This window comes from Mastomys coucha, unplaced genomic scaffold, assembly GCF_008632895.1.
Source record: "Mastomys coucha isolate ucsf_1 unplaced genomic scaffold, UCSF_Mcou_1 pScaffold14, whole genome shotgun sequence".
Classification (NCBI taxonomy): Eukaryota; Metazoa; Chordata; class Mammalia; order Rodentia; family Muridae; genus Mastomys; species Mastomys coucha.
This window is the reverse complement of record NW_022196896.1, coordinates 28452106-28478055: the sequence shown is the minus strand read 5'-3', so window position 1 is coordinate 28478055 and position 25950 is coordinate 28452106. Positions and strand designations below refer to the sequence as shown.

Sequence of the window (25950 nt, the reverse complement as noted above, 5' to 3'; positions counted from 1 at the left end):
CAGCAATGAAGTAGTGTTCCTCTTTCTCCACAACCTCTCCAGCATCTACTGTCACCTGAGTTTTTTATTCTAGCCAAAATAACTGGTGTGATGTGGAATCTCAGAGTTGTTTTGATTTGCATTTCCCTGATGACTAAGGATGTTGAACATTTCTTTAGGTGCTTCACAGCCATTTGGTATTCATCAGTTGAGAATTCTTTGTTTAGCTCTGTACCTCATTTTTAATAGGGTTATTTGGTTCTCTGGAGTCTAACTTCTTGAGTTCTTTGTATACATTGGATATTAGCCCTCTATCAGATATAGGATTGGTAAAGATCTTTTCCCAATTTGTTGGTTGCCATTTTGTCCTATTGACAGTTCAGACAGATCACAGACAAAGGAAAGCCACATTGCTCTCAGCACTATTGTCTTCTAAACTCTTACTATGATGGCCCATTAAGCCCCATTTCCTAGGCCAAGGTCCCAATGTCTTCGATTCCTCCAAAAAAAAATAACATAGTTAGGCTTGTCACAGCAATAACCCACTCTCTGGTACCAATTTTTGTCTTAGTTACTTTTCTATTGCTGACAAAACACCACGACCAAAGTAAATTAAAAAGATTTTAGTTTGGGGTTCACAGTTCCAGAGGGTTGGAGTCCATGATCACCAACCATGGTGATGGTGGGAAGCAGTGAGGCATGCGCTGGCACTGGAGCAGCAGCGGAGCACTTACATCATGGTTGGTAAAGTAGGGGGCAAATAGAGCTAACTGGGAACAGTGTTGACTTTTGACACTCCAAAACCTATCCCCAGTGACACACCTCCTCCAACAAGGACAAAGTTTTTAAACACATGAACCTGTGGGGGCCATTCTCACTCAAACAACCAGAGCCAAGGACAAAGATTAAAAGACATCTGACATTCCAAATCAGCAGAATTCTTTCCATGTATGTCCATGATATGGACCTCTCACCATGGACAGTCTCAGTCCCATATGGAACAGTAAAATCCTCCAGTCAGACATCTGTGTTCCTGGCTTATTAGAATTCCTCATCTGTCCATAACAAGAGATAAAGCTTGGGGAAGAGCATGTGCTGAACACTTGCAATGCTCTGGCTTGATACCCAGCACCCAAAATATGCATGACTTAGAACCTCCATATATATCCCACATAGATGTCATTCTCTAAATCAGGCTGTCAGGTATAGGACACTCTTGATTTTCTACCCATTTATATAGCATAGGGAAGGGACAGAGACAAGGTAAGACCAAGAAGAAAATGTGCCTTGGCTTGGTGGTACTATTTTATGGGAAAGTATGAGACAGGTAATAAGAGGATAGACATAAGCTAAAAAAAATAAAATAAAATAAATAGATGGGAGAAAAGACTGGGGAGAGTAAGAAAAGAAAGATAGTAACAACCAACACACTTCTTTTGATGTATGTTCGCATCTCTTGCTATATAACCACTGTTCCACCAGCATATTATAGCAATGCTAGACAGTTCTGTCTCCATTTGAACAACTACCAAAGTAAAAGGCATATTAAAATTTCTATCATATTTGATGATGTTTGGTATTTCTCTTCTGTTTTGGAAATCTCATTCTAAGCAACGATTTAGATAAAAATGGTTGTTGCTGTTCCTTGATTTCTAATAATTAGAGCACTTCTTATCTTAAATGGTTGTGAGATCATAAAAGGAAAATGACTTCCATTCAAGACCACGTAATCATCTTTTTCCTCTCCAACATACAGCGCACTAGGCAGGGATCCGATGAAATCGTCACCTCCACAGAAGCTTCCTTCCAGTCAGGGATCCTGGAGTCCTCAGCACGGAGGACAGGGCCACCCACACTGCTGCAGAAGCCCACCTGCTTTCACTGTAGGCTGCTGTGGACTTAGCAGGAAAGTGCCATGATTTAGGGCAACTTTTTTTTTTCAGAGTTGCTAGTGAAGACGAGGCATTCCAAGGTACCAAGTGCTTCTGTGAGGCTGAACAGCCCATGTGAATCAGGGTGCAGCTTCCTGTCCTGAGACTCTCCGCCTACCGCCCTCTTAGGGGTATTTTATGGACCCGGGTAGTTCTCTTTTTCCTCTGTCTCTGTCCTTGTCTCCCCTTCCTTCTTCTCTCCTTTAATGGTGCACACCTTCTTGACTTTTCATACCCACTTTCTTTGGACTTCTAATTTTTACTGCCATCTCTGGACTCCTTTAATTTTTTTAACTTTACTTTCTATGAACCTCTATGAGAAGCACTGAGTGAAATCTTCAAGTCAAAGGCAGAAAAGCACTCTAAAGTGCATTTTCATAGACACAAACACACATTGTATACATGTGTGTCTGCGCTTACACTGCTTCCCTCTCAAGAGAAGACATGGTACTCTGGGCTAAAAATAAGCCCGTTTCCTGACAGATTAGTGTGACTGGGAAGTCAGTCATTCTCAAAGGAAGAGGAGACATTTCCTCCAAACACACATGGTATTGGCTTCTCCCAAAACAGTTTATCTCCAGGTGTGACTTGGTGAATAAGGGTCAGACTTGAGGTCTGGCCTTACTCAAAGAGAAAACAAAAATCCAGCTTCCCTTTGCCACCAGAGAGAGCCACAAACATTGGATTTGCCTCCATCTTAGAATACTGTTGAACTTGACAGTGAAACATTGTATCAAGTCTACACCACACCTGAGAATGTTCACGATGTTGCTGGCAAGAGATCCTTCATGTGATTTCAGATAGATCATAAATCAAAAACACACTGAGGTTAAACAAACCCATATAAACAGTTACTCTAGGTCAACAAAGTTGGAGGCTTATCTATTATGGAAGATACTGTTACTATTAAATCTCAAAATAAGACACCATTATCCCAAGGCTCTATTTTCAATATTTAAAGCGACTTTTCTAATTTCCTTATTCCCTCCAAACCTCTACTTTTCTGAAGTCATTCCTCAGTCCACCCAGAATGATGTGTTTCACAGGAACACATCACCATAACTGTAGCATGTATGCTCATCTTCCTTCGGAACTGAGAGCAACACTTTTGAAAGTGAAAGTTGTATTTCAATCTTTTTGCCCCCTATGCCCAGTTCACACTTAGACACAGTTTTTTTTAAGAACTACTAGATGAGAAAGAAGAATGGAGTTGGGATTTGTCCTATGGAAAATAAGAGCTGAAAGGGATGTGGTAAAAGTTCAAAACCCATGAGACATATCCAGAAGAGGATGAATGAGGACTTAACAGTTCCATAGACAATCTAAAATAAAGATTGAAAATGCTAAGCATGAGATCTTAAAGAATGCTGAGAGTACAAGAAACAGTCTTCCCCAGTAAAGAACACACCAACTGATGATGCAGTATCAAATGATCAGCCCTGGAAATGTACATACAAATGACATTATGCAGAAAAGCAGGATATATCTATGAATACATATGTATTAGTTTCCCAGGCTCACAGCATTTAACTTTTATCTGAAAGCTATGATGATCTAACAACAGAACTAAGGCATAAAGCATACATTTTCCTTTTATAGAAAGGTTATTTAGCCTCAGAACTCTACTCTCAAGTATCTAAAGGTGCATACTTACCTGAAGCTGGGATATAGTTAAAGGGTATCGGAATAATATCCAGGTAACTCCTTCGCTGCAAGGTGGGATAGTAAGAGATCCTTCATAGACCCAGTAATCCCGCAGAAGGGGGTCTGTGCAAACACATGGGCATGTTATGAAAGGGTGAGTTGATGGACTTAAGACTGCAGCAGCAATTTTCAAACCGGCAGTCAATTCACATAACACTTCTCAGATGGATATCATTTTTAAGTTAGAGCTCATATACAAATTCTTACACTACCACTTGTGAAAACAATAATCAATGAAAAACCTGATTAATTCTCTTTATGTTTACAGAGATTTCTATCAATGCCTCATTACTCGTATCTGTCATATGTCTTAATATAGTTAGGAAACTATTACCCATTTTTAAATAGCTGACCCACAGCTGATTTCTACTGAACTATGTGTTAACCAGTGTTCTTTGGAGTAGTATACATCAATTCATTGAATCTTCTCAACAAACAAGTGAGACATGTTAGCCCCATTTTATATGGGAAAACTAAGTTACAAAATGTTAGCTATTTATCCAAGATCACACAACTACTAGCGGGCGAAGGATTTGAACCTAAGCAATGGCAGTGTTTTTAAACATTCCATTCAAGAGATCTCTCCATTGCTTTTCAATAGCACATTACTAAAATCCTGCTGTGATACAAGAAAACAAGTCACTTATTTGAACTCCTTAGCACTGCCTAAGAGAACTGGTGATTAAATATACACTGAGGGAAGTGTTCAATATATGAAGAGCAGCTAAGCTAAGTGTAGAGAAAAGATACAATGTATCGACACGGTTGGTTTAGTTTGGACCACTATGGAACAGAATGTAACTTAAGCAGAGAAATGTGGAGATCAAAACTATAGCTCCAAGTTTTATCCAGGATGTTTTATATATTATTATTACCTATGCATAAGTACAATTAGAATATTTAAATACTGATACTGTAAGGAAGTAACCTTATAAAAGTAGATACAAAGTTATTTCACTCTAGCAATCATCCGATTGTCTTGGAAGTGTCCTCAGTTATTTGAGGTTTGCAGGTTCTTCACGCTGAGGTGGCCACTTTACACTTTACAAATGATGTCACTGAGAAAGTTCTTTCTGAACTAAGGAAGTAGAGGCAAGGGTTTCCTAACATTCAAAAGCTTTCCTGCCTTATCAACGGTGATCTGAAACTGCACCTGGTACAGAGAACAGAAATTCCAAAGAACTCTTGTCAGCTAATAATAGATGCCCATGAACACTCAAGAAGGGGGACACTGCACACACAGTTCAAGTTCACTCAAGGCCATCAGACAAACGCTTACCTGGTAATAAAGTGTTAGGATTAAAGCATGGTATTGTTTTGGATTTTCCCTGGAAAGAAAAAAGATGATTCACTCCTTGTTAATGTAAAACATAAAAATTTTGAATAAAAATTATTAGAACTAAGGACCTCTACACTGAAGTTTTTTCTGATGATTTTCCAAGATCCCTATATTAGTGAATTGAGTACTCTTCTCACTGGAGTGGAATAGACCGGAACCTGTAAAACGCACCTACTCTGAGTCTATAGGTGTTTGTTTTTTTAATTTAAATTTCATTTATAATGCCTGGTGTAGAATATGCGACTAATGCCTACTGCCCCTCAGAAACTTTTTTACTAACACAGATGCCATTGGAAAGGTTATCAGAGGAGGTCTCAGCCTCACCTCCTGGACTCCATGTTGAGGTCAGGAGGAGCCCTTCGGCTGCCTTCCAGAAGATGGCCTCTGAGCCCCTGAAGCACCCCAGCCCCACCCTGGCAAGGTGTTTTCCTATACCTGAAGGTTTGGGTCACGCCATATTTTAAAGTGGACTCCTGGTGATTTTCAACCCTTCCCTTGGGACCTGTTACACCAGTGTGAGCCAGCATGTTTAAGCTGAAAATATATGGACACCTGGCTTGACTCAGTGTTAGAGAAATAACAACAGGACTTAAGAAGCCAGGGAAAATTGGCTAGGCAATTCATGATAAATGATCAGTCCCTGGAAATATCCCTACATGTCAAGGACATGAGAGTTCCCAGTTCACACAGGTGACACATCATGCTGGGACAACTAGGGGTCCAGAAGAAACACTAGAAAGCTTGGCTCCAGGTCCTCCTAGGCTTCAACACATGTCCCCTTCCCAGTGTCACCCAGGAACAAACCATAACTGTTAACTTTAGCAGCTATTCGGAGTCCCATGTGTCCTTCTAGAGAGTTATCAAGCCTAGAGATGGCCTCTGGGAATTCATATAAAACCGTCTTACCTTCGTTCAAATAGTGATTTACCTTATATTGAATGTCCTGGAGTATCTCAGTGACGGCCTTCAAGCCAGCATGCTCCTTCCCTATCTGAAATGCACAAACCACAAACACAGTTTTCATGCTTAGCATTTACCCAAAGCAACGACCAGAAAGAAGCAAGGCTCCTGTCGATCGGAATGACCTTCTTGGGGACAAAACTACTTTTCTATTTATGCTCAGATCAATAGCTAAAGGTAAGGCTTGAACAATATAATACCTGAGAACCTATCAAAATTCATGTTACTGTAGATATTTATCATCTATGATGTCATAGGCAATATACAAAACCATAAAAGCTTCTATAGAAAAATAGCATAAATAGTTGTGAGCTAAAGCTATGCAATATGTGTCGTCTAAAGTCTTGTCTTCTTTAAAAGACAGACTCTCTAGCTAGCCTTGACATGTGGTCTGTAGGCCAGGCTGGCCTCAGACACCGCCTGCCTCCAGCTCTGCCTCCTGGGTGCTGGGATCAAAGGCGTGCATCACCAAGTCAAGATTCTTCACTTCTATTTATTCACCTATTTTGCCCAGTATTCTTGCCTTTGACATTTAGAGAGCATTGCCATAAAAATTTCATCAAAGTTGAAATTTTTCATTAACTCAGAAATGGATATGTGGTTTCATATGCTAATATCAAAATTAGAACATCTCTGTATTATCATTCCATTGATCACTATTCAATAGCCTCTTGTTCATGATTTTCAAAGCTTTCATATATATAAAATGTATATTTATTTATATATTATATGATGCATATCATATATTATTTATAAAATATGCATTTTTACTTTAAATACATATGTATAAAAATAATATGTATGTATTTAAAGTAATGCTCCAAAAAATTGATATTCAAAATAAGTTTCTGTCACTTATGTCCTTGTAAATGTCTAGTGACATCTGACTGCCACTTTAAGCCTCTCTCCAGTGGCCCTGACAACTGAGAGGAAGAGCAGGGCTCAGACATCACCTCAGACAGACAGGCACTGCTGCGCTAGGCTTTTTCTCTTTACAAATATGTCTGCAGAGTGACCTGCAAGAAGCTACAGTAGCTGCCAGCATGCACACCTTTGTTTCTCCGAACACTAACTGTGAAATATGCAAGAAAAAGAAACAATGAACGGAAGGATGGCTACACAGCTCAGGGTAATCAAAAACTTTCCTGAGGCAGGCTCTCAAAACAAAAAATAAAATTTCTAGAGCTTAAGTAAGCAAGCCCCCAACTAACTGCTTCCTTTTATAAGTTGTCCTTGGTTGTAGTGTCTCTTTATAGCAATAAAAAATAACTAAGACAATATGATAGATGATACATATTACTAGATTTTTCTAGAAAAAAATCCAACACTTAAAATAAACTTATAAATATATGCATGAATGCAAAAGCCAGTATCTCTACCAGGAGCCTTCCCTGACCATCAGGAGAAATGGTGTTTCCTTAGCTTCATGATTTTAGGAGGAGGAGGTGGCTCTTAGAGGCATGAACGTCTAATTGGGATCAATTTTCCCTTTAGGAATCTCCTGTCAGATCATAAACTCTGGGAAGAGTCCACATCAGAACATTGTAAAGCCACGCGATATAGTGGTCCAGCGGTGACCTCTCACACACAGCATTGACCAGCTGGCTTCTGTTTCTGACTCTGTCACATCTGAGATCTCCATGATCTCAGACTGCTTACTTTACCCTCCTTGCTGTCCTTTTGAAGTTTTTAGCTCTAAGAGGTCAGTCACTCTTTCTGATCAAGCCTTCACACTCACCCAGCCCTCTCTTCTGTTCTCTCCCTTTACTGTGTTAGCAGCCGACATACTCAGCCCCTTGAGTCATCCTTTCTCATTAAATTGAATGACATCTTTCTGTCTCTCAGGTCTCCCATCCCTTTATCCTCCTACCCACCAATTGATCATCACAACAATCTACTGAAATGTCCTTCCTCCTATGTGGATGGAGACTAATACCTCATGTGCTGTCCCACCCAATCCATGACATCCAGCCTTAAGTAGATTTGCTACACAGACTATATGCTCCCCTCCCCCTCCCCCTTCTCCTCCCCCTACCCATCCACCTCCCCCTCCCCGTCCACCTCTGTCTCTCTCTCCCTCTCCCTCTCCCTTTCTTCCCCCTGGCTGTTTCAAAGCCAGACTTTATACTCAGATTCTTCTTACTCTATACTACTGCTTTGCATATCTCGGAATAAGGAAGGACCCCAAACATGAGCTTCCCTGCCCTCTCTTCACCTAAGAAAGGGGTTGCTGTGTGTGAGGCCTTAAATCCAAGTAGCCTAGCAGACATCCTCCACTCTACACCTCTACTTCTCCTTTAAGACACCTTTGCACAAGCCATGCCCTCTCCTCTTCTCTGTATTTTTTAAACTGTGCCTGCACTAGCTCTAAACCCAGCAGACTCTGCTCCTTGTTGTTTGAATCAAGCCTTTAGAAATCACTTCAGCTGACACTGCCCCCACTTCCTACTCTGTGGCTCCATTGCTGTGGCCAGGGCACCAGCCTGGGATGTGGAAACTTCAGCCCCTTTCTCCTCTGCTTCCTCTGACACTCATCAGCCACTCCTGAGTCTTTCCTCATAGCAAATGTGTGGAGGTGAGAATATCTGCATATATTCTGGGCCTTTCTGTGGCCACAAGCTTGCTCCTGAATACACGCGGCTGGTGCCAGGAGGCTAGGTTTTCAATCCTGGGCCCTCTCAGTCCTCAGATCATTATACATATGCAGCATCAGACAATGGTAACAGTGAACAACCATACGTAATAAAACTCCAAATCCAACAAGTACCAAGTCTGAACACGAAGCTGTGCCCATCTCCCCAGATGACCACATCTTGTTTATTTGTGCCCCTAAGTTTATTAACCTTATTCTTATTCCTACATATGATATAATGTCTTCCACTGCTTCAACTTTTGCCAACTTGATACTCCACTCCCTTTTCCAGACTACAGAAAAAGGTCTTTCTAAGTTAATTCTTCAATATACTGAAAATTAAAAACATTTGCTGTCAACAGTTTGACATTTCTTTCTACTTACATGATAGTTGTAAAACTAAAGGAATATTGAGCTGTGCCTATATAAATATGAAGTAGAGATGGGGAGGGAATTCCATTTAAAATGAGAGGCTGTGTTGTAACTCTGTTCGTGGGCCTCGGATGGTCTTCATCTGAGACCAAGGATGCTAAAGTTCCCAAGGACCGTCTCATCTCTACTAAGTCTTTTAGCACACCATGAAGCTGAGGACCAAGTTGAAAACTCACCTTAGGGTATCTTTTCAATCCCTACTTCACAGGACATGGCTCCATTTTATACATTTGTCAAACTGTGTTATAGCCTCTGTGGTCACAGAGCTCAATGCCCACTTAGACTGGCTAAATCTGCCATGCTCTCTACCTGTCTATATTTTAGAATTGTTTTCTATAAAGCATTTCAAATCATCTTTGAGTGAAAAGTATTAATAACAAAAGGATGAGGCATCTCACACGATTATAGTGCTGATTTTTCTTAGATTTTGTAGTAAGCTTGGGTCTAAAATTTTTTCTGAAATTCTTTTTCCTAAATATAATGAAGTCTGACTTCAGGAAACATCTTCCAAATTGTTTCTGCAAAGGCCCCAGATACCACTCTGAAGAAAACATCTAATAAATAAATGGACTATTTTATACAAGAAATACAGCTCAACTCTTGGGAACTGACTGTCAAATTATTGACATTTATATGTATTTAATTTGACCTCTAAGCAATAAAACTGAGAGTTTAAAAATATATTCCACACAATGAGTAAGGGAAAACATCTCTCAACAACAAAACCTCACAGCAGAAAATTTACCTGAACGAAGAGTGCGATGATGGCGATGCCGTGGGGCTTCCCAACCGCCTCATCAATGCTGCCAAACAGCGTGGAATTCCAGTGGATCAGGTGGAGCTGAAGGCACAAGACAGACCGACCACATCACTTAACACACTACTCAGAAAAGCAGGCAGTGTCTCTCCTACCCGCTGAAGCTATGTATGAAGATAAATGTATGTATGTATGTATGTATGAAGATATATGTATGAAATGTATGTATGAAGATAAATATATCATGGTATCAAAGGGAGATCACAACCAGTCCTAAGCAGACTGCCACTCCAAGAGAAGCTGCCTGTAAGAGCCCTTCCTATCTCTGTTCCACTCAAGGAGACTCAAGGATGATTTCATACTGGTTGAGCGTCTTTCTATAAATCCCAGTGATGTGGGCTGCTATGGAACAAAACTACAGATCTAGAGGCAAGCACTACTCCTCATAGGAAGGATGGAGGCAGGATGTGTGTGGCTCTGTGGTGGAGTGCTAGTATGTGTCAACCCCTGCACCAACAGAGTGGGGAGATTTGGATTAGAAGCTGTATCACTGTCCAGCATTTCCAGTAACAAATCTTTAAAAGCTGCTCTCAGAATCTGGTAGATTGTCTCAACCGTCTGAGATTACCCAGAAACAGTAACCTATTGGGTAGGGGAAGGGAGCTTTTGTTTATGTTATGGTAAAGTAATGAATGCGGATGCACATTTCTAGAAAAAGACCATTTCCTTGACTTCCGAAAAAAAAAGCCTCATCTGGGAGGCAATGGCAGATGATGCTGAGGAGCCCGCGCCCTCACCTCACGAAGCTGTTTTCAGGCGTACTCTCTAGAGCATGTGCTTGCTCCTCTAGCTCCCCACACACTGCAAGCAGCCAAATCGTGTCCCCCACATGACCTCCACAAGCTCCCCACCGCCTTTCCCACACACCTTCCATACCACCCACACTAAATAAATCAATGAAAATTGAAACACTTCCTCATTTAAAAAGCAATTCTCACCAAAAACAGAAGCACTCCTAAAATTTGATTATTGTACATTTTAGCATCTTGAAATTTCCAAGAGAGATTGCCATAATGACTGCCTAAGGGTTGATTTCCAGCGGCTGAATTTGTCCACAAGCTTTTAGCTTAGGAGTTTACGGGACCCCCGACTGTGAGAAAAAGTGGGTTTCTACTCCTGTGCCTGCTCTTGGGACTCTTTCTACTGCTGGGTTGCCTTGTCCGACTTCGATATGATGCTTTTCCTTCATCTTATTGTATTTTATTTTGTAATGTTTGGTTGTCGTTATCTATTAGATGCCTGTTCTAAGGAGAGACAAAAGGGGAATGGATCCAAGTGGGAAGGAACTGGAAAGAATAAAGGGAGGGGAACCTGTAATCAGGATACGTTGTATGATGAGAGTATATTTTTGGGAAATTAAAACACCAACTGACCACTAGAGGGCGGTAAGAAAGTCAGCAATGGACTGAAGAACCCAAGGCCAGGCTTGGCATCCTAGCTGGGTCTCTAAGTGCCCAGTATTAACTCTCAAGGCACTGCTTTTCTGAATGCAGCCTCACATCACCTCCCAGTTAATAATAAAATGCTGAATAATTCTGATCTTTCTTCTGTGGCGGCAACAATGGCTTTCCAAAACCCTAAAGTACAAATACAGGCTAGTGGCTCCTGCTTCATCCACAAAGCTCTGAGCGCTCCATCAGTAGAGATTTTATGCATCATATCACAGCCTTTAAAGGGGATTTTCTTCTCATAACAGTATTATGGTGCACTTTTTTCCAGAAATGAAATATTAAGAAACGTCTTTAAAGCAAGGACTTTTTGTTTTCTTTTTGTTTGGCGTGTGGAGTCTAGTTTGATAGTCTTCCCACCTCGGTCATTACTCGCACCTGCTGCTCAGAATTCTGCAAATTCCTTTAAGCACTTTAACAACCTTACGGCTCTGCACTCTCCATGTGTGCATAGCGCACGGTGACTGTTTCAGGAAGTAGAGTGCACAGAGCAGGCAAAGGGGGACGTTTTAGAAAAGGAGCCCAACAAAACCACATGATCAGGGCTAGCTCATAGCTCATCAAACTGGCAATAGGTGTCTTGATATGTAATGAAGATGGCACTGTGCCTCTGTGTCCCTCCTCCCAGCAACCCTTAATAACAATGTAATCGTGATTAGAACAGCTGGCCAGGACATCTCAGAACTGACAAGACCATCGAGCAGAAAATGAGAAAATGTTCCAGGCAAAAGAAGCTGATGAACACAAGAGTGTTAACAGTGATAAGATTTCATAAATGGGATTTAGAGACAGAAGGGAATTCCATAGAAATGAAGGAAATACAAATGAGATATAGGTTTAATAATGAGTCCATGCTAGCCCACTAATTCTTTTGGGGGGGTTCTTTTTATTTCTTTGATATTTTCTTTATTTACACGTAAATTTCTCCTTTCCCAGTTTCCCCTCCAAAAAACAAACAAACAAACAAACAAAAACAACAAGAACAAACCCCATGCCTGCCACTCCACCCTCTCCCACTTATTGGTCCTAACATTCCCCTACACTGGGGCACAGAACCTTCACAGGGCCGAGGTCCTCTCCTCCTATTGATGATCGAATTTGCAATCCTCTACTATATACATGCTGCCAGAACAATCAGACCCCTCCATATGCAGTCCTTGGTTGGTGGTTGAGACTCTGGGAGCTCTGAGGGTACTAGTTAGTTCATATTGTTGTTCGTCCTAAGGGGCTACAAACCCCTCAGCTCCATAGGTCCTTTCTCTAACTCCTTCCATTGAACTAACTGAGTACATGGCTCCCAATGAAGGACTTAGCCCACTAATTCTAAACGATGTGTGTTGACAGGAGAAAATTGCTATGTGACACACAGAATTTTTCTTATATTATGTTCATCATTTTTCTGCAAATCTCAAACTGTTGTAAAAATGGTGATTTTTGTTTGTTTGTTTTTCGTAAAGGAAAATAAGGGAAACCTAGCATTTCAGCCATGCCAAGATAAAACACAGCAGCTCGCTGTGGTCTCCACGTGGCAAACACAATCATCCAAACTAAAAGGAGCAAAAAAATCTCTACCACTTTTTCTCTTTTGTCCCCAGTGGCTCAGGGCCAAGAAGACTATCATCTCAAAGACAGACGAGCATCCCACACTCTGACACCAAAGGACCACCCTGGTCCTGAGTCTTTATTTCCTCCTGAAGATGTATTTCCTCTTACAGGAAGGAGACAATGGGAGAGTCCATTTCCCCATGAAAAGAGATTAGATGGCTAACTCAAGTTCCAGGCCAGTATCCAGGGCACATCCTGGAAGCTGGCCAGCCTGGGCTGTCACCCACAGCAGCAGTAATCAGATGTATGATCTGCAGGCACAGCACACTGCACCCTTGCTGCTTCTCAACTCTAGGCCTGCTCTGGTTCTCTTCCCTGCTCCATCAATACTCCTCCTATGAGGTACACTGTCACACCACGCCAGACTAGAAGGCTGCAGCAACAAGAACTCACTTTCGCAAAGTTCCAGAGGCTAGAAATAGGAGAATGAGGTGCTGGCAGAGTTGTCTGCATGTGACATTTCTGTTCCTGGCTTACATACAGTTGACCTCCTCTGTGGCCTCACATGGTATCCCCCACATGTGTGTCTATGTCCTGATCATTACTTCTTACAAGAACATGGTTATACTGAATGAGGATCTGTACATAAGAGTCCTTTCCTAATTACCTCTATAAAGATTTGCGTTCCAAACACACACATAATTGCATGCACTGGCATCAATACCTGACTTTGGAGGGACACAATTCTGTTCATAACCTTGTCCATCTATCTCACCTGAGGTAAGCAATCTCAATGTAGCTGCAACCAATTTGAGTCGCAAGCACCATGCTTGCCCCGAGTATCCATCCTGTGTTCTCCTAAAGCAAGATTTCCAGCTTACAGACTATATCCTAGACTGACACATGGAGCTCAATGACCAGATCTTGACACTGTCACGAGGAAAGTGCCGGAAAGCTTTACTGCCACTTGAGATTAACCTAGTAACTACAACATATGTGACACCAGTTTTTACTCCCTAAGGCCCGTCCCTCTCACCCAAGTCATGGAGATCTACTAGTTTGCTTGCCAGCTTTTGGTCACACCTCTGTGTGTAAGTCCTCCATGTTCCTTTCTAATACTCCATCTGTCTGACACTTCTGTCTCCAGCACCTTCCACCTCTGGCAGCCAGGTTTTCTCATGGTATTTTCCCAGAATGTTCGCCTTTCCTATCTTGCAATCATAGCACGGTCTGTTTGCATCGCAGCCTCTTGATTATCTTTGTTCTCCCCAGCCTGTTCTCCCCTCCTTTATTCCTATAATTTTAGCAGTTCCTCCCCAGAGTAAGGTCAGTTCAAGCCATAGAGTAGGAAGATCATCAAGGTATACAAAGAGCTAGGGACCTAAGCCTGAATACGAGGCATGAAAGGCAAGGGAGTCAGACTGTAAGCTGCTTTAGACTTTGTCATAGCTCTAATAGGGAAACACTAGAGTTTTTACCACAGTCGTTGTTATAATTTACTCTTTATGCATTAGTTATTGGTACTCGGCACTGTGCCCATTTCAGCCATCCACCTGAGATCTTGGAACAAATACCCTCTTCAGATAATACCCTCCCATTAATATAAGAATGCATAAATCCAATGTTTTATAAAATGCATGTGCATTATGTCTCATTCTGAGGGAGGTATTCAACAAAGGCATGGAAACAGATGGGTTTAAAATGAAATCCACACACTAAAGATTTAGTTCACAAAGGGAGGAAGCGGCTGGAAAGGGAGGTGATGAGGCTTTTCCCTGTCTTCTTAAGAGCTGGCTTCTGAGAGAGAGGCCCAAGGAGATACTACTGTGAAGGGAGGAGCCTCTGCAGGCGAACTTCAAAGGCAGAGAGGGCAAACAGTGCAGACTTGCTGAGGGTGTCCGGGGGTGTGTCTGACTACTATGGGGGCAGAGGAAACCCTGCAACCTGATCAGGCTCCTGAATCTCCACACTCAGAGGCACTGTGAGCTCTCTCCTGCAGACCTCAGCTGGGAATCACAGGCAGAAGACTCTCTTCTCAACCTCACAACTGCAGCCCTGTGAACTTTACAAGTCACTCCCCTTCCTTTGAGCACCAGACTCTCCTCTAGGTCTGGGCATGTGGCCTCCCCTTCCCTATGCCCATCCCATTTTGCTGTCATCAGCATTGGCTAAATGGAGCTGGCAAGGCCACTGAAGAGGAAGGATGAAGTCTGAGGATGGAGAGCAGTTCTCCCAGTTTACAGTCCAGGCTAAGTGCAGCAATGCTGCTGGCTACTGCTAAGAACTAGGTGGCTCGTTACCATATCCACTGACCGGCTTTAGATGGCCCACCGCGCACAGCTACCTAACTCTTTCAAAGGACAGAGGAATAAAGATTACCCTTTGGGCCAGGACCCAGCTGCTTCTAGCGTTTGCCTTGAAGATATATACTGCAGTGGGTAGTCGAGGCCTACCTTGTACAGACTGAGCACAAACTCTTACTATGGCTACCAAACTCCTTCAGGGAGTCAGGCTTTGGCTCTCTCCTAGCCTGGGTAGAGCAGAAGCTCGTCTCTGACAATCAAACCCAGGCCTTCTCACTTGTTGCAACTATTTCCCACCCACTCAGGCCACACTGAGAGACTCCAGCCTAGCAGGGATGCTGGGTGACCAGGTTACCAGCCTCCTGCCGCATCAGGAGGGCTGCTTTAACGGGCTGTTAAACCCAGCCTCTGTAACACACCCTCTTCTAGTTTCAGAGCAAACCCTTGACCGTGTTTTCAGTACAGGGCTCACGGACTCTAATTTCCTGTAATTGAGTATGGGGCTTTACGGCTAGTCCCTGGAATACATTAATTTTAATCTACTTAGCTCACAGTAGCAGATAAACTTGTCCACAGTTGTGAAACTCTAACACGCCATAGTCATACAGGCCTTTGCTTGTCACCGGGGAAGCTAAGTCCATGGCGGCTTAACAGGAAACTATCTTCAAGATAAATGAGGTGTATTATTAACATAAATAGCATGACAGTATTAAAGGACAAAGGAATGAATCACGAGACTGGAAAAAGTTGTAAAATCTGAGACGGCCACTGTGACTCAGCAGTCATCGAAACCCTGCACTCCTGGGAGTCTTCTGGAGTCTCCTGTCTGCAAAAGCTTAAAGGCATTTCCTTTCAGATGTCTTCTTGTTACCACAAACAAAAGAGTTCTAGAACTGACACGGAGTCCTGTCCGAGGTGCACTCTGGCTGTCACTGAGCAGCATGCTATGTCTCCCTGGCTTCACACACCAGCCCTTATCTCCGCTCACCAACGCCTTTCCTGCCTGTACCCATTTGTTACAGAGTCCCACTAATCTCTCTAGAGCCTGGATTTCACATTTCCTCTGTTCAAAATCTCTAATTGCCTTTATTTCCTACTCCAAACAGACTTAAATATCCCTAATCCCTTCCTCCCCCCATTTAACCACCCAGTGCTCAAGGCAAGGGTGAGCCAGACTCCTCAGAACTGCTCCACGCTCTTCACTTCCACACACCTCTTGCAAATCCTCTCTACCTTCTGGCTTTACTCTACAAAAACAGACTGGAGAAAGAGGTGAGCCGTGAGACGGGAAGCCAGGGAGATGGAGATACGGATGAAAACCTAAACTTATAGACATGAGAGAAAAAGAAGAGATGGATTCCCACCAATACGCTAGCAAAGATAAACTGAGTTCACTTTTAGACTGGGCTTTATGATGTGAACTTGGTGTTCTGTTCAAGACAGAGTCACCCTAAGAGTATGGACTACAGATAGGGAGGTACAACCTACCATGGTCCAGAGATGTTTCCAAAAGCTTGCTTGCTGAGTACCTGGCCCCCAGTGGGTATTACTACTTTGGGAGGAGATTTGAAACTTTGGAAGGTGGAACCTAGCCAATGGAAGTAGGTTACCAGGACATGCCAATGAGGGTCACACTCCCTCCCGTCCCTCTTGGCCACCACAGGGTGAAGAACCTCCTCTCACAAGCCCCTGCTGCCAGGATGCCCTGCCCAAGTGTACACAATCAAGTGTCCATGGACTGAGGCTTCTGAAGCCACAGTGCAAGATAAGTCTCGCCCCAAGGCTGCTTCTTGCTTCTTGGTATTTGGTCACAGCAACAATAAAACTCATTCTCAGCTTTCAGCATCAGTCTACCTGTGAGCCAAAAACAAGGACTGAGCTTGGAAAGGACTGAGATGAGAAAACAGGCCTACAAATAAGTTTCTGAAGGAGCTCAAGACACCAGACTTCAGTTAGCACAAATGAGAATAGTTTTCCAGAAGAACATGGCCATGACCTTGTCAAGGCTATGCTAGCAAACAGGCTTCAAGAGCTGCAAAGAATGTGGGGACTGGTACATATTCTTTTTTTTTTTTTTAAGTTATGAAAAAGCTGTTCAGAGACAAAGACAGAATGTGGAGGCATCCACCAACATGAGGCAAAGCCACTCATGCCAGGAAGTGGGCAAGTCTGTCAGAAGACGGGAGCTAAAAGGCAGCCGATGTAAGTGCTAATCGACTGTAACGATAATGAGGAAAACTGGCCCTTCTGAATTTAAGCAAAATTCTCCTTGGACTTTCAATCTTCTTTTCATCTCTTCTTTTAGTAGTCCAGAGCAGAGTGTAAGAGCATCATAAATTTTGATAATCATAAGCATTCACAGTAACCTCTGAACTCAGACAGAACTAAATCTGGAAAAGATCTTCCTCCCCATCTGGGGTCATGAAGTGCTTTCTTCTGAGCTAGGCTACCACAGCAGACATCCAGAGGACTCCAACATCAGATCCTGCTGTGTGTCCTCGGTTTGTTCAGCTGCCTTCCTCGATGTCAAAAGAAGCCAGCAATGGAGAGCGAGGTAGTTTCAGGCAGGTAGTCTGTCAGTCTCAGAAGGTGAGTATCGCACCTAACCTGTTCTTCCCTAAGCCCCCAAACATGCATTTGCAAAACATCCGGAGGAGCCATGGCTTTTACTTTCCAAGGTACTAGGGACCAAACCCAAGACCTTATACATGTTAGACATGCAGAGTTACAATTTTGAAGAAGGAAAAATGTCCTTATGAAATCAGAGATTGAAAGACAAAAATGTGTTAAGGACTGGAATACAGAAACAAAGTGACGGGTAACAGATTGGAGTACTGAGTAACAGGAAAGAGTTAGCTGGATTTAATGCCCCACTTTAAGATGTGACTTTTATCCAAGAGGACATCTCATGGTGTAGATAGATGTCACTGTGATGCATGGAACAGGGAATGAGTTATTGGAAATTCTCTCTCAACATGACACCCACTTGTCATGGTTGCCTAAATGCAATGAGGAACCATGTCATACAGTTAATGGAGAAACAGGAGGCAATGCTAGAGAATAACAGAACAGTATCTGTAGCATTCTTTGCACTAAGAATCTACTAGGTCAAAGGCACTCAATTGTCTAGGTATTGCATCAAAAGACTTTCCTTGGAGGAGCATGCTTTCCTCTGGAGACTGACTTCCTTTTGTCTCCTTGCATATTTCTGCCCTGTTAGGAACAGGACATTGTCAAACTAGTAGGGCTCTCTCCCGAAGTGAAGGTTCCTGTAGGAATTCACCAGGAAACGTTCAGAAAGCTTTATGGAAACCATCACATGAGTCAAAACAACGGGAAACTATGACATTTAAAAATATTTTATATTTCCCATGAAATATAAAACAAAAACTAAATCTTATACAAAAAAAAGATGAAGAGTGCTGGTGGTTAAATTGGTGCATAAGCCGAGTGTGGTGGCACACCTTTAATTCCAGCATGCAGGCAACAGAGGCAGGCAGATCTCTGTGACTTCAAAGCTAGTCTGGACAACACAGCAAGCTCCAGAACAACCAGGGTTACATAGTAAGATCCTGTCTCAGAGGAAAAAAGAATGTACAAAAGCATACAAGGAAATTTGATGGTGTGCTGCCCTCCTTCTTCCTTCTTCCCAGGAAATAGCCTGTTACTTCACAAAGACCTGATGTGTGGGTGATGGACACAATTAATCTGCTGTAACTTAATCTATACTGTAGTTAATATTCTGTATAGTATAGTAAAGAAGGCAGAGTAAAGAGCCCATGAAACATCTGGGTGGTGTTGAATGTCACATAGTTAGGTCTGTTCATTTGTCACAGGGAACACTTTCTCGGGGGGGGGGGACATAAGCCACACTTGAGCAAGAAGCTCTAATGGCTCAATGGCTGCGCCCCTCCAAGCATCTGCTGAGCACCACATTATCCACTGTTTGAGTGTTCACACCTTTCACAAACACAAAGACCTCAAGTCTCATTATTAAAAAGACCTAAGGTGTTGATTTACAGCACAACGCAAGAAGAGTGTAAGGATGAGTTCAGAAGGAAAGGCCAGGATGTTACAGTCTCTGCTTTCTGTATTACATTGCTCACTCCTTATTTACATCTTTATAATGGTAGATTCTATCATGACCATTTCTGTGCTTTGTCTCCTTTGAGGTACATACAGTGGTTTAAAACCCACTATGGCAGCTGTGGGATGGTGAGTCCTCTAAAAGAGAATTGGGACTTTGAGAGGCCTGCCTGGTTTTCTGGTAGACTGAGCAAACTCCTACGTTATGTGTGCTTGTTTTCTGAAGGTGTCTTAGTTTCCACAAGAATGACTGCTTAGGTGGCAAGGCCACCCCTGTGCTTTTTAAATGTGTCTACCGGCCCTCCTGACTTCTGCTCTGATGAACCTCAGAAAGCACTCACAAGCAGTGAGCAGCATCCAATGCTATGCTCTTGGGACTTCCCAGGTCCAGGGCAAGGATGAACCTCTGTTATGACAATCTACCTCTACATCAATGGTTCTCAACTTGTGTGTCATCCTGCATATCAGATATTTACATAAGTATTTATAACAGTAGCAAAATTACAGTTAGCAACAAAATCATTTTATGGTTGGATTCACCACAACATGAGGAAGTATGTTAAATGATTGCAGAATTAGGAAGGTTGCAAACCAATGATAGATAGACACGTGCTGTTGTCTCCACCCTTGAAAGTTAACACAGTTGGCTTTCTATAATAGTCTCTGAATGGTGCAAAGAAAGGTTTCTTCAAAGAGGGATAAGTGCTACCTTATTTGTGAGGATAAAAATGAGTATTTAGAATGCAATTAAGGATTGTTCTGATTTAGTAAAGCAGCAGTAGTAAGTTCTCCACTAAGACCCATGATGTCACCAGCCCCCAGTAATTAGCTAAGCTTCATCATTAGGCATGATTTTCTTCCTGTTGAGTTGGCCTTAAGTTTAATTACCACCACGATATGAATGCCTCTATTGTGCCCTTAGGGTTAAAGTGTCATGCTGTTTGCTGTTGTTATTCAAGTGTCACATCCAGGTAGGACTTTTAAAGAAGTAATTGTGGGGTTCAAAGGTCCAACTGATACATCTACAATACAACTCCTAAGCCCAAGGCTCAGGACACATCTTGGGAGACTGAGCGGAAAGACTGTAAGAGCCAGAAGATCAGGAAATCTACTGTGAGGTTGTATCTCCTAGAAATATCAGAAAATCTACATCCTCAAAGTCTCACCAAATTGGCTGCCTAAATATGATCAGAACAAGAGCAACCCGATGACATGCCAGTGAGGAAGAAGAAAGCTCATATATAAAGCCACTCTGGATTATCTTCCCCACAGAACTATCTCAGCTCATTTATTTCTTTAGCATCCAAATATAACTAATATTGCTTTCCACTATACAAAGCCAAGCTACCAGGATCTCTCCTAACTTCAAGTGCCTCCCAAGCAAGGACTGAGCACTGTGTAAAGAAAGAATCCAGCATTGAGGCTAAACTTTACAAAACACTGGTCTGCTAGAGCCAGCCTTCAACCCAACCTCAAAAGCCATCTGTTAATGTCAACGGATTATTTGTCAATATTCTCACAACAAGGCCACTCATTCCCAGAACAAAAGAAAACCTGTCCTTTTCCTGACAGAAACGCTTGTCCAACCCTTCTCCAAAACACCCGTCAACACACTTGACCATTCTATCACTACCCACAAAAAGATCTTTAGTTCATCTCAACCTTTGTCCTCCCCCTTGTAAGGAACTACAAGCATCATTTGAACACATCTTCTGCTCACCTTAAACTAAAAGAGCAAACTCTCTGGACCTCACCCATCCTCCCACTGCTTTCTCTTAGAACAGGTTTTCTTTTGCTTAAATGTATCTCTGTTCTCCATCCTCACCCTGCCCTGATCATTTGTTTGGGAATACCCCACAATCTAATTCTCATTGCCACCACTCTAGCCAACTGTTCACCCAGGGACTGTCCTTCTGCTGTGTCACAATGTGTCCTTGGCATACTTGCTCACTTTGTAGCATCTGCTGTCCTATCCTCACTCTCACATTCTCCCTGCCTGTGGGCTACTCTATGTGTACCTACTCCTATATCCCTCTGCCTCCAGCTCCCCTACTTCCTTTCTTGTGACTTGGCTTCCCTGGTTCTGTCTAGGTCCCATCTTTCAGCACCCTTCCTTCCCTTCCCTTCATATATTGTTGGTGGGTGATCTTATCTACTCTGCCACCTCACCTATCACCTAGATGCCTACGATTCTAAAATCAACATCTTCAACCCAAACAGACTCTGGAGCCTAAGTCTGTGTTACGTTGCCTAGTAAAAGCCCTCCTGCAGGGTATTTTAACATTGATGTATCTCAATCTCACTGCCCCACACTGCTGTGTTGTTTCTTGTTTCTCAATTCTAATGGTAGAACCCAAACCAGAAATATGCTCCATCATGTCCTTTTTATGCACAGCCAAGAGTTACATCTCACCTTCTATCTCCACAAAGCTCCCAAATTCAGCCTCTTAGCCAAGTCTCATCCATTCCTTATTTGAGGTATCTAAGTCATGCTTTCTATCCAAATCTAAGAGGAGTTGATGCCTCTAAAGCTGGCATCTCCCATCCACACCCTTTGTCTTCCACTGTTTCTTCAGAAGTCATCACTACCTACAGAGCAGTAGGTGGAATCTGCAGTCTACAGTGTCCAAACAGAACATCTTTCACAGTCATCAAGTGTGACAAACATGACTTGACTTATATTAACTATTTTAAGTATGCTGATAGTTACTGACGTGAGTTCTTTTTTAGTACCAGGAATGCACATAAAGCAACTTTAACTGGATTTCAAAACCTAACATGGTTTCATTACACTGTGAAATACCACTTTCAGGTTATAAGTTTATAAGCTCCGTACCTAATAACCTCATTATTTAGAACAATATTTTTGACCCAATTATACCATTTACGCTGAAATGAATTTACCTGGTAATGTTGTAAAGGAACAAAACTTCACTTTAGTTCTCACTTTATCTGTAAGAGACCCATCAGTTCACATAGTATTCCTGGGGCTTTTTCAATTAGGATTATCCAAAACAAAAATCAGAACCATTTTATTAGAAATGGGAAAGCCATACCCTGTAGGGAAGAAAGAATAATATTCAGTCGTCATCTGAGCCATTACCTTAGTAGTAGCTTGGGCAACTTATTTAATGCTTCCTGACCTGATTATTCAGTTGAAAATAGACATAAAGAAGAATATACATATAACGGGCCAAATAAGATATGTCATGTGTCTGGCTCCTACAGGGCCTTCCAAAGCATTAGCACAACTCTCACCACCCTCTGGGAATCAGAGTGGAATGTATTTTGCATTAACCTCATGCTCACAAGACAGTACATAGATATAAAACTACCCAACTGGATAACCCCTGACTTCAGAAGCCTGAACGGTGGACTTTGGCATGTTAAACGGACATGAGTACGCACAGCAGCATGTGTAATAGACTCTTACCAAAATCATTCCCTGAGTTTGTCCTCCTTCTCTATGACCACATGAAAATGAAGAGGGAGGCCCTCATCAGAAGACAGAAGATTCTATATAAACACACACGCAAGCTTTTCTAACAAAGTACTTCCTTATTTGTATAAGTTTTGTAACTCACTTTAAAATCAAAACATGTTAATCCAACTCACTCATTGCTCAAGAGAGTAGCACAAAGAACTATTCTTCAGCAAACACTTGGTGAAACACATTACAGGTGCTTCTTCCACAAAGTAAAGGGGATTGGACTCCCTTGACATCCACTAAAACGCCCTTGTGCCCACGATGCTGGAGACTATGCAATGCTATAAACTAATTGTGAAGGATATTCCATGAAAAAGGATATTCCTTAAAAAAGGACTGATCCAAAACATGGAGTCCAGCTCTTTTTCAATGTTATGAGAAGCTACAGTATCAGTGTACTGGCTAGTTTTGTGTGTCAACTTGACACAAGCTGGAGTTATCACAGAAGGGAGCTTCAGTTGGGGAAGTGCCTCCATGAGGTCCAGCTGTGGGGCATTTTCTCAATTGCCCCTTGTGGGTGGTGCCATCCCTGGGCTGGAGGTCTTGGGCTCTATAAGAGAGCAGGCTGAGCAAGTCAGGAGAAGCAAGCCAGTAAAGAACATCCCTCCATGGCCTCTGCATCAGCTCCTGCTTCCTGACCTGCTTGAGTTCCAGTCCTGACTTCCTTTGGTGATGAACAGCCATGTGGAAGTAAGCCAAATAAACCCTTTCCTCCCCAACTTGCTTCTTGGTCATGATGTTGTGCAGGAATAGAAACCCTGACTAAGACAATCAGGAATAGTGATCCTGCTTGACTGAAGTAGAATTTGAACAGAAATATTTAGGGTTTTAAAAAAATAACATGGACAACTGGACACAGGAAAGAGATCAATGGGTATGAACCAGAAATCAGATAAGAAGTCTTGCCTACATTTTCTAGCACTAACCTTCAAATCTGTGCAGATTATGGCGATATGGGAGAACAATTTTAGATACTATACCTTATATACAATCCAAGGTTCATCATTAGGGTGGAGGTGTAGCTGAGCCACAGAGCACCTACCTAGCATATAGAAGGCCCAATCAGAAACCCCCTTTCCCAGAAAACAAGACTAGAAATTAATTATTAATTAATTAATTAATTTGCTGGGTGTGGTAGTACATGCCTGCATGGCAGCAATCCTGGAGTACTCGAGGAAAGGCCAGCCTGGGCTATATATCCAGACACAGTCTCAACCAAAGAAAAGAGCAATTGCAATTATGATGATTAGCGTCAATGACAAAAGTGCTTAAAGTGTCCTAGGGTTTGTACAGGTCAAGTTAGGATCTCCATGTCATAATAGTTGCTCGTGTGATACATAAATTGTACTTTAATCATCTTAGCTATGCAACCATTCTCTTAAAATCTACATCAACTTTCATAACAAATGAAATGGAGAGAGTGTGTGGCTGTATTTATAAGGTGACAAAGAAGTTGGAAATGCCCTACCTTCTGGTGGCTCCATAGCTGTCATAGAAAAGCTCATCACTACTGTATTTATAGTGATATTTATAGTGCATTAAAAAAATCAACTGCAATGTCAATCATACAAAAGTATATGCAGTTATACAATATGTGATACCTAATTAGGATAATAAGCTATTACTCAATTGTGCTATACTAAAACTTTTTGTTTGATTTGAGTTTTTATTTTTGTTGTTGTTGCTGGAATTTCTTTGGTTCTTTGGTTGCTTAGTTGGTTGGTTGGTTGGTTTGTATGATACTAAAGTTTGAACTCAGGTCCTTGTGCAATGCAGGTAAATAAATGCTCTTCGGTTGAGCCAGATCTGCAGTCCCTCATCGTTATGTTAGACAGCAGTCCTTCCACTTACGTTTTTCTAAGCTTACCATGAAGCATTCTGCTCTGTGAGGCCAGCTGAAGATCCCTGGTGTTCACCAAGTCTCCTGACTATGTGTCTATGACTGACGTAGACCATCAGGGTCGGTGTGACTACATTCCAGTGTCCCCACTGTAATGTGCTTCTTTCGAATCCCTGGTGTTAGGCTATGCATGCCTCTACTCTTTTATTGAAGACTTCCCTTTTGTTTTAGACAAATGAAATCAGTATAAAGCCCAAACTGTATTTGATGTGTGTATCTGTGCATTGAGATGGAGTCCTTCGGAAAGGAAAAACTATCGGGAAAATCTCTTGTGGACTGTGTAAAAACATCACCTCCAATAAAGAGGTGAACGGCCAATAGCGAAGCAGAATGGGCAGGCAGGCAGACAGGAACTCTGGGAAAGAGGCGGGCTCAGGGAAGATTTGCCATGTTGACTCAGAACTCAAACATGTGAAATCAAGGAGAGGTAACTAACCAGCCAAGTGGCAAGCGCAGAAGAGCATAAACAAGATAATTGAGTTATGAGCTAATTGGGAAGCAAACCCAGGTAAGGACATAAGCATTGTAAATAAATTTAAACTTCTGTGTCATTTTTCAGGAACTGCGGTGGGCATAAAAAGCCCACAAGCTTACAAAGGACCTTCCTTGCTCCACAGTGATGAAACACAACAAATAATTCTGCTCCCTACAATTCTAACAGAAAGCTGCGTATAATGACACATGCCTGTAACCACAGCACTTGGGAGGTTGGGGCAGGAGGATACAGATTTCAGGTAAGCCTGGACCACATAATGAAAAGCTGTCTCAAAAAAAAAAAAGTAAGATAATTTTAAAAAGAGAGGTAAGGTGTACAGTTATTTTATCCTTGCTTCGCTCCTGTAAAAAAAAACAAATCAAAAGGCCTTTTAAGTCTTCAGCAGTAATGAAAGTTTAATTAAAACATTATTTGACTAGATAAATCATACCCATTGTACATTTACCACTTCAAGATATGGTGAGGTGTGGGAAAGCAGACATTTAGCTTATAGCAGTAGGCTTTTTTGACTTACAGACAATTCCACTAAGTTCCACCCAACAGCTACCTAGCAACAACTTGAGTAGCCTGCACGGTGCAAACCAGGTATATAAGAGGAATTGTTCTCTCGGCTTCCCCCAACTCTCTCTATCCATCTCCTGTTCTCTCTCTTACCCATTTCTCTCTCTGTCTCTCTCTCTGTCTCTCTCTGTCTCTCTCTGTCTCTCTCTGTCTCTGTCTCTCTGTCTCTCTCTCTGTGTCTCTCTCTGTCTCTCTGTCTCTCTATCTCTCTGTCTCTCTCTCTGTCTCTCTCTCTTTCTCTCTCTCTCTCTCTCTCTCTCTCTCTCTCTCTCTCTCTCTCTCTCCTCTGTCCCTGGCATATTTCTGGGCAGCCTCTTCCTCTCTTCCTCT

The 25950-nt window shown here is 42.2% G+C and overlaps 1 protein-coding gene across 1 annotated transcript in view; it reads right to left on the bottom strand.

Annotated features, from left to right (window-relative positions):
* Nucleotides 1-25950, bottom strand: part of Ca8 (carbonic anhydrase 8) — a 96499-nt gene that overhangs the window by 33051 nt on the left and 37498 nt on the right. Inside the window, exons 4-7 of the mRNA XM_031366678.1 lie at nucleotides 9723-9818; nucleotides 5882-5944; nucleotides 4894-4942; nucleotides 3565-3677 (exon numbers count right to left, since the gene is read on the bottom strand). Coding sequence (XP_031222538.1) covers nucleotides 3565-3677; nucleotides 4894-4942; nucleotides 5882-5944; nucleotides 9723-9818 — 321 coding nt within the window. The remainder of the gene's footprint in view (nucleotides 1-3564; nucleotides 3678-4893; nucleotides 4943-5881; nucleotides 5945-9722; nucleotides 9819-25950) is intronic.